We start from the raw sequence: 9,255 nt of genomic DNA on the forward strand, positions 1-9,255 counted from the left end.
AGTACAGTGAGGGGCATTTCAGAAGTTGCTAGAAATCCTGTTCTAATTCCAGGGCAAATTTTCTTCCTTTAATACCTTTTAAAAACAAAACTGAAGTCAGCAACTCAGGAAATAACTTTAAAAATCAAACATTCTAATATAATACAAACTACCAATATACTAACTTGATACTTACATGCTGAGGACAGTAGAAAAATATTAAATGTGTTTGAAAATGAATGGGGAATTATGTACACTACATGCAGAACATACAATAGTCTTGAATCTGCAGTCTTCCGGGCAGTGTTTGTTGGTGTTCCATGGTATGATGTAATGCTGCATATGAAATACACATGAGTACTCAGGGCCAGTGTTTCAATGAAGTCATGTGATACAATCCAGGCAGTAACCATTGCAAACTTCATTGCAAAAAATGTAAAATGTATTAATTTTACATTTGATTTGGAATTCAATTTTGGTCATAGTGAATTCATAAGCCATTTAATGTCAATTTGTTTTAAAACCCTTTCATAACCAGGTTCAAGAAACTGAGGGCAACAGGGTATATGCAGTAAGACAAGGCAACACCTGGCAAGTTGACTGTCTCATTTCTTTCATTGACTTCAAAATACACTGTGGACTGGAGAGCTGTCTCGGTGGTTAAAATCCTTAATATTCCCTATAGACCCTGGTTTGATTTCTATCATCCACATGGTGGCTCAAAACCACTGGCAACTCCAGTTCTAACAGATCGTATGCCGTTTTCTTACTGTAGGCTCTAGGCATGCACATGGTGCACAGATATACATACAGGCAGAACACTCATACACATAAAATAAAATAATAAATGAAAAAAACCCAGACAACTGGAAATATAATGAAAACACAGAGATAAGCTCATTTCATAGCCTTGACCCTCTTATTACCAACATGTGTATTTTCTATAAGGTTAAAATATGTGATATGTGCTAAAATAATTTTAATACTAAATATGGCAACTAGTTGTAGATAATTGTGTTATCTAGTTTTATTCATTACTTATACAGAACTAAACCTAACAATTAAACCACAGCACTCACCTTTGTTTATAAGATTCAAAAATATTCATAACTCCATCCCCCAAAAAAAGAAATCAAAATGTAGCTCTGTAACTCCTAGTTCTATTTAATGCCACATGAATTTATTGGGTAAACTTTGTGTTGCTCTAATAGTGCAATGCTCAGGGTAACAGACTGATCACCTTCTTCATCCCAGGCCCACTCACACAAGAAAGAAGACAAGCTTTGATAGGTTGCAAGTCCTGGTCTGGTTTATTTATAAAGCAATAAATATTTGAAGCACAAACAAACTGCTCGTGTGTAAACAAACTGTACAATGACTGATGAGAGATGGGGGAGGGGCTCAGAGAATCCCAAGAAGCACAATACTGTCATTCTGAATATAAGGTCGACTAAGAGAGAGACACCTCAGAAGCACTTGCGATGGACAATGGATGGGCCTGCCTCATCGTACTCTTGCTTGCTGATCCACATTTGCTGGAAGGTGGACAGAGAGGCTAGGATGGAGCCCCCAATCCAGACAGAGTATTTACGCTCAGGGGGAGCAATGATCTGCAGAAAGAAACCAAAACCATCAGTGTGTTCTCAAGTCCCCGACAATGAGGTAGGCAACAGGCTTTGACTGTTCACAGAAAAACCATCACAGATTAACTGATGATAAATAATGTAGGAGATATTATACAATAAGCAATGAGGCCAATTGGGTTTTGCGATCTTTCCTGTAGTTCATCATTTCTCTATTTGTACTAGAGAATAATATGCCAACGGTCTAAATGCATAAAGGATAACTCCAAAGCTGTGGACCTTTTAAATGTGTAGATGCTCTAAATGCATAAAGGATAATTCCAAAGCTGTGGACCTTTTAAATGTGTAGATGGGTTTGGCTATTGCTCCCCCCCACCCCCCCACCCCACCCCAGTGTTTCAAATATTTACTATTTATTCACTATTTAGAAGTAGTTGTAAAGTTTCGTTATCTTCAGGAAAGTGCTAGGAAAAAAATCAAGATTAGTGCTAACACTAAGTAGAAAACTGATAGAAGATGGGAAGCTAAGATACAGGAAAAGGAGGTCGGGAAGGAAGCTTGCTTTAGAATACCAAGTTCTGCCTTTGCCTCCCACTTCCAAGTGTTCCTGACCTTAATCTTCATGGTGCTGGGAGCCAATGCAGTGATTTCCTTTTGCATACGATCGGCAATACCAGGGTACATGGTGGTGCCTCCAGATAGGACATTGTTGGCATACAGGTCTTTGCGGATATCGATGTCACACTTCATGATGCTATTGTAAGTAGTTTCGTGAATGCCAGCAGATTCCATACCTAGGAGAAAGTTCTTTTTAAGGTATTCTCAGCACATTCAGGCTATGGTGGAAGGGAGAAAATGGAATTCCTCTGTGTTGGTCAGCTGCCACCATTTATAACTAAAACATATGTTTCCCCTACAACACACTGCTAGGAACAGGTGGGACATGAGTCTCCACAGTGTACTAATAGATAATCCAATACAGACTGCCAAGAGAGACAACTGTGTTCAGTGCCTTTTTTTGCAATGAACACATCCTGCAGTCATCAGGAGTATGAAGATGTATTACAAAAAGAATGACACATGTTTAAGTGAAAATTAGCTTACTTTGTTTTGTTTTGAGATGAATCTCACTTTGTAGCCCAAGAAAGATTTGGACTCAGCTTAATCCCCTTGCCTCAATTTCTGAGCACTGGGATTACAGGTGTGAGCTAACACGCCTGGCTTATACTTTTAATTTATGGACTAAAGTCAGATCCCAGCTTTGTCTGAGAGCAAGTATGCAGGAAAGATATTTAGTGACATCAAGTGTTTAGTTACCAAAATGAATAGAGTTGTGGTTGCACTGAATAGTAAATCACTTAAGTCTAGTTCATCAATAATGGAACTTATTGGGTCTCTTCAATAATCAGGCATACTCTATTCTCTGGTCTCATCCTCTACTGTGAGGTAAACTCAGTGTAACATCTTCATTTGTCACTAGAGTGCCTTAGTTTTTTTCCTTACTGAGGTGTCAGGAGGCAAGACTGAACTGAGTAAGATGTCATATGTTGACTCAAGAACCCTGCCATGTTTCTAAGTAAAATGGGTATTGCTCTGTGCGACTCGATAATCTCTAGAGAAGCTGAGCCTCGGCACCAGAAGCCATTCCTTACCAATGAAAGAGGGCTGGAAGAGGGTCTCTGGACAGCGGAAACGCTCGTTGCCAATGGTGATGACCTGGCCATCAGGAAGTTCATAGCTCTTCTCCAGAGAGGAGGAAGATGCAGCGGTGGCCATCTCATTCTCAAAATCCAGGGCAACGTAACACAGCTTTTCTTTTATGTCACGGACAATTTCACGTTCAGCTGCAGAGACAGAGAGCTTCATAGTCAAGCTCTGAAGGAAGGATCAAATACGGGAAAGTAGGTATATCTACCAAGAAAGCAAACGCAACAGGCATATGCTGTGTCAGATAAGACACACACACACACACACACACACACACACACACACTCACCAGTGGTGACAAAGGAGTACCCGCGCTCAGTGAGGATCTTCATGAGGTAGTCAGTGAGGTCCCGGCCAGCTAGATCCAGGCGCATGATGGCATGGGGTAAGGCATAACCCTCGTAGATGGGAACATTATGAGTTACACCATCGCCAGAATCCAGAACAATGCCTGTTAGAAAAAAAATAGATGAGAAGAGGGTGAAGCACTGAGAACCACTGCTTCAGCTGCAGAGAAACCTGCTCCTGCTTGGGTATGGGAAACAATCAGATCCCTTAATGTAAAGAATAAAAATGACCAGAATGGATTAATACTAACTCCCAAGGCAGTACAGTTTGTCTTACTAAGTATCGTGGTAGGAAATTTTCCTGGGGACACTTTCAAATGACCATCCCTCTCATCAGCTATTAGCATGTTATGTAAGCATCCAGGCATATTTTTCTTGGGGCCACGCCAACTTAAAGATGTGTCTCTCTGTTTTAATTCAGACTCTGCAGAGGAATGTGTCTTAAATGTGTCTGCTCAGGGGCTATGAATTCAGTATATCACCTATCTTAAATAAGGGAAGATCTAACTCAGTGGCTTATGGGATTTTACAGTAAATGTTCCTAAAACTAACCTTGGGGAATTATTGCTACCCTTTTCTCTCAGTATAGATGCCTTGCTAGAGGGAGTCAGGGAGGGGACCTTTCCGGTGTCAGGTGAGAATTTGGGTTCCCAGCAAAAATGAGTGAGTTGAGAAAACGCTTGATCAGTGACTTCCCTAGTCCAAACAAACCTGTGGTTCTTCCGGAAGCATACAGGGACAGCACTGCCTGGATGGCCACATACATGGCAGGCACATTGAAGGTTTCAAACATGATCTGGGTCATCTTCTCACGGTTGGCCTTGGGGTTCAGCGGGGCCTCAGTGAGCAGGGTCGGATGTTCCTCTGGGGCCACACGGAGCTCATTGTAGAATGTATGGTGCCAGATCTTCTCCATGTCATCCCAGTTGGTGATGATGCCATGTTCGATGGGGTATTTCAGAGTCAGGATGCCTCGCTTGCTCTGGGCTTCATCTCCTACATAGGAGTCCTTCTGCCCCATACCTACCATGACACCCTGCAAAGAGAAGATGAGAACATCATGTTCCCACCAAGGCAGAAATATAGTCCTGGCCCTGTTAAGCTATATCCAATTCTTGAGGCAAGGAATAGCTGTCAAATACTAGAAAAAGTAAAAGCAGGATTTGAAAGTTAGGCATGCTTGTTCATGCCTATAACACGAGCATTCAACAGGCTGAAACAGGCCACGGCTTAAATTTAGCCCGGCCTATAGAGCCAAGTTCCAGGCCAGCCTGGCCCATAGGGTGAGACCCACCTCCAAGAGTTAAGACATAATCCTAATTTTAACAAATTATTTAGACTAATGTTATATATTATACTTCATCTCTACGAAAGGAACTGTATCAATTAGTTTGGTTATAACTATGGAGGAGAGAACAAAGGGATTTTACTGAAAAAGCAGAGCCTTATCTTGTTCTTGAAATAGCATAATGACTTCATTAAATTACTAAGCTTATCACTGATGTCACCTAAGAAATAGATGGCTGTCTATTGGCATAACTGAATTAATGATGTCATTACATCTTCTAGTCCCCTTAGGAAAAGATTTTGACACTCATCCACTGGACATAGGCTGACAGGCCGCTACTCAGATGAAACGTCAAACCACTCAGAATATCCTGGAGTAGCCTTCCCTGGCCAAGCCTGAGGACTCTCTCTCTGAGGGCTCTGCTCTCTGGCAGCCTGTCTGGCCAAGCATGCGACAAACCCAGAGAGCGTGGCATTTCTTTTAATAAACAAGGTGGTATGCCACTATCTCTATGGCACTTGTTGCTCTGGTCACATCTGACTTCTAAAAATGCGACACCCCGGAAGGAGATCCATTACAGAGCTGGGGAGTCCTGTAAACTGGCTGTGAACAAGAAGGAAGAATGTAGATTGGGTACTGGTTATTTCCAAGTAGTTACATTACTAGCAGTTAGTTAAACTACATAGAACAGAGGAAGGGCCGAGGGCAAAGAAGAAATCCATGCTTCAGAGACACGGAAGACACTGCAGTTGAAAATCCACAGGTCCAGAATGAGAAGCTGGTGGCCTTTCACAAGAGAGAGCTGGCCCATCAACAGGTGTGCTACCGCAGTGGACTTCTTGGAATCTGGAGGTAAGCAGGAAGTTGCCTGGGATGGCTTGGAATTATTGGAACTCACTGCTTCACATGTGAGACCTAATGAGTCTCTGAGAGTCACTTCCCAGATTGCTAGACTGAGGGGTGACAAGAAGGGAGTCCAGAATATGAATGGGAGTGGTGGTGAGTGTTACCTGGTGGCGTGGGCGACCCACGATGGACGGGAAGACAGCTCTGGGGGCATCATCTCCCGCAAAGCCGGCCTTTACCAGCCCGGAGCCATTGTCGCACACCAAAGCAGTGGTCTCCTCGTCGTCACACATCTTGGCACAGGTTCTGTGAGATCTGTGGGCTAAGGAAAGAAGAGTGGTCCACACTCCGTGCTTGCAGGAGTGGCCTTCTCTTTTAGAGAGGAGCTTGATGAAGGGCCCAGTGGGGTTATTGGATTGTAGAGAGTGAGGAGATACTAACTGTATTCTTCCTTATGCTCAAGACAAAAAAACAAAACAAACCAAAAAGCATTGGAGTATGGGTGTAGAGAAGGCTTATGGGACATATGGGGAGGGGGGAACTGGGATAGGGGAAAGCATTTTGGAATGTAAACAAAGAATTTAGAAAATAAAAAAAAAAAAAGGAAAACAAACAAAAAAAGCATTGGAAGAAGCAGGGAGACTGTCCGTGTGGGTGAGAAAAGGCAGGTGAGACCCCACCCATGCTCTTCCAGACAAGAGGTTCAGCCTACACCCCAGCTGTAAGGAGCCATGGTCCTAATGACTGGAAAGTCCGGCGCTTTCATCTCCTTTCACAGGGACTGGGTGAACGTGCTAAAGATCAGTGTCCACCAAAGCTCAGGCTGGGAGATGGAGTGAGCTCTTGGGCTGTGGAGATTTGATGAGATCCAGAACCAAAAAAGTCAGAACCTCACCAAAAAGTTTGCTTAACAAAACAAAACACCTAAAAAACAAATCAAAACAGCAACCTCTCCCCCCAAAACTAAGAGTGTGGGTGCCCAGAGCACAGCGCAGTGCTGACAAGGTCCTGCAGGGAGCAAGGGCGGAGCAAGGCTGGACTCACCGTGTTAGGGGCGGGTTGGATTCAGCTGGGCTGGCGCTGGTGGCAGGCACTGGGTGTCAGTCGCCTGGAGCGCCGCTTTATAGCTCTCTGATGGACGGGGTCAGTTGGAGCAGCCGGGGGCAGGGGTGGGGGGCCCCTGATCTGCCACCTTGCCTTATTTGGTCGCCTTAGCACCATCTAGGACTGCTGAGACCATTCTTGGAACCAAGGGCAGGGGAGAGGATCAGCCAGGGGGCTCCCAGACCATGTAAGGAAGGGGAGGGGGCAGCCAGAGCAATGGCCATGTAGGGAGCTAGGGAGGGGCAGGCCGGCGAGGGGTGGGGGGCAGGGGAAGGTTACTTGACGCCAACGCGCCCCTTCCTCCCTGTTAGGGTGGGGGAGCTCCCCAGTTGTGGAGTGGACTTATTGCTCTCTCTTCAGCCCTTCCAAGCTAAGGGACAATAAGTCACACACACACACACACACACACACACACACACCAGAAGGCTTGGCGCCCTGCCCTTGGAGAAGGGTCCTGACAGCTGGGCTGGGGCTGCAGGGGAGAGACAGCAGCTTCTCATCTTCCAGTACTGGGAGACAGAGGAGCAGAGTTCTGGCAGTTGTCATAGGCACAAAGAGCACCTTGGCAGGACATTTGAGTACCTGGATGAAAAAGGGGCACCTGGGTAGTGCACCTTCTGGTCTCGTTTAGCCTGAGCTGGGACTATGCTCATCTAGATGGGAAAGTCAGGCTTCACCAGTCTTGGACCAACCCCAGGCACGGTCCTGAGCTGGCAGAGAAGAGACGGAGAAGGGTTGTCTGAGGGTCTGGCCAAGTCCAGCCCAGAGACCAAGTAGCTCTCATGCACTCCCTAAGAATTTTGCTCAAAATCAGATTTCAGTCTGTGGGTCACAACCGGGTCTTCTGCTGCCAAAGTAAATGGAGGCACTGATACCAAAACCATCTCAGCCACTTGCTGGCAAATAGATGAGCATCTTTTAAACAGGCAATAGAAAAGAAAAGAAAAGAAAAAAAGCAAATGCTTTCATGAAGAAGTTCATAGCCACTTAGGATCTGAGAATTTACCAACCCTCCTCCACAAAGTGCGGACCATGGTCAAACAACATCTTCATAACTTGAGTGATTTAGAAATACAGCATCCCCGAGCCCACCCCAGAAACATTTCCAGTGTATGGTAAGATGTCCATGATTAGCATTTAAAGTGTGAGAAGCGTTACTACAAAGGAGTGCCATCTCCTTCGTGGAGAACAGTCTTTGAAGGAACTTTGCTTTCAGAAAGAAATAGAAAGCTAGCCTGAAGTGAAGGGAGGGGGAGGGAGCAGGAGAGAGAAGGACACAGGTCACCAGCTTGCCCTGGAGTGCCCTGGAGTCTTGGTTCTTGAATAGTGCTTGGACTTCGAATGCTGTGCTTTTTCTTCAGTTCACACCAGTTAAAAATAGAAAGCTGGGCACCGGCATCTCTGTCTAGAGTGGGCTTGGATTGATAGGCTGAGGAGGACTGCTGATTAGATACTTCTGGGGCCGGGCAATGCTGGGTCCTCCCCTCAGAGCTTCCCAACCATGTTTGGGATGGTCTGGGGATGAAAGCACTGGGCAGCTGAGCTGTGGAAACAGGGGAGAGGCCTGCGTGCTGAGAGCAAGCCCTGCTGTACCATCTGCATTAAAGAGCAGGGAGTAGTGCAGACACAGGGAAAAGGAAAGTCAGAATGAGTGCCGGGCTTCAAATCCCACCTCTATCACCCCCTGAAAAGTGGCATAGTAACCCTGTTCTAGCAAGTTATTGAGGACTGGCCCACAAAGAGACAAGCAATGTAAGTCACATGCAAGACAAATTAAACTTGATCTATTACCATTCGATAACGATACTTTTAGAGGTAGGATTTATCTTTCTGTTTCAAAAAATTGGGTCATTAGCATTCATACCTCCATTCAGCAATGTCCCATTGATTATGATACAGAATTCAGTGGTAAATAGCACACAACAGGATGCATCTTCAGTGCTAATTGTGAAAGTTAGAGACATGGAACATACTTGGGAGGTAGAGGTGGTTTCACTAGGTTATTGGAAATGGGGAAGGGGGCATCTAAAAGGAGTTTCACAGATTGCCCTTTTGAAATATCACTTCAGTTTTTGTTTTATTTTGGTTTTTGGCCTCTTTGACATAGTTTCATATAGACCAGGACAGGCCCCCAACAACTGGGTAACAGAAGATGACCTTAAACTCCTAACAGCCCTACTTTTACCTCCCGAGTGCTGGGACTCCGGGTGGCTTAGTTGTTTCTGAAGTAGAATGGATCTGAAGTTCCTGAACTTGTGCGCGAGCATTTGACAGTAGCTGATGAGAGATTCCTGTCACTGCACATGTACCGAGATTCTCTGGAACTGGGGCCAGTGAGTGATATTTGATCTGATACTCTGCAGGGCTTGCTTACCCACTCTGAGTCTGAGTCCTAGTGAAG

General features: G+C 44.9%; 1 protein-coding gene across 3 annotated transcripts; it reads right to left on the reverse strand.

Annotated features, from left to right (window-relative positions):
• Nucleotides 1–1,361: 1,361 nt before the first annotated feature.
• On the reverse strand, nucleotides 1,362–6,057 carry Actc1 (actin alpha cardiac muscle 1). Of its 3 annotated transcripts, XM_052181448.1 has the most exons (7): nucleotides 5,915–6,057; nucleotides 4,526–4,652; nucleotides 4,328–4,414; nucleotides 3,559–3,720; nucleotides 3,215–3,406; nucleotides 2,175–2,356; nucleotides 1,362–1,589 (listed from the first exon to the last, which is right to left on the reverse strand). In XM_052181448.1, exons 1-7 carry the CDS (start codon nucleotides 6,041–6,043, stop codon nucleotides 1,446–1,448), a joined length of 1,023 nt encoding a protein of 340 aa, XP_052037408.1. In that variant the 5' UTR covers nucleotides 6,044–6,057; the 3' UTR covers nucleotides 1,362–1,445. The 3 variants fall into 3 exon arrangements, with proteins under 3 accessions (XP_052037408.1, XP_052037409.1, XP_052037407.1); XM_052181449.1 differs by lacking the exon at nucleotides 4,526–4,652 and having other exon boundaries at nucleotides 4,328–4,523; XM_052181447.1 differs by having other exon boundaries at nucleotides 4,328–4,652.
• Nucleotides 6,058–9,255: the final 3,198 nt, after the last annotated feature.

Source organism: Apodemus sylvaticus, chromosome 5 (genome assembly GCF_947179515.1).
Source record: "Apodemus sylvaticus chromosome 5, mApoSyl1.1, whole genome shotgun sequence".
NCBI classification, from domain to species: Eukaryota; Metazoa; Chordata; class Mammalia; order Rodentia; family Muridae; genus Apodemus; species Apodemus sylvaticus.

Bases quoted from the DNA above. Each gene is read 5' to 3' on its own strand.
- Actc1 (XM_052181447.1), bottom strand. From the start codon at position 6,043: ATGTGTGACGACGAGGAGACCACTGCTTTGGTGTGCGACAATGGCTCC. The intron at 4,653-5,914 runs GTAACACTCACC...TTCTCTTTGCAG, and splicing joins TGGGTCGCCCACGCCACCAG to GGTGTCATGGTAGGTATGGG. The intron at 2,357-3,214 runs GTAAGGAATGGC...ACTTTCTCCTAG, and splicing joins CTTCCAGCCCTCTTTCATTG to GTATGGAATCTGCTGGCATT.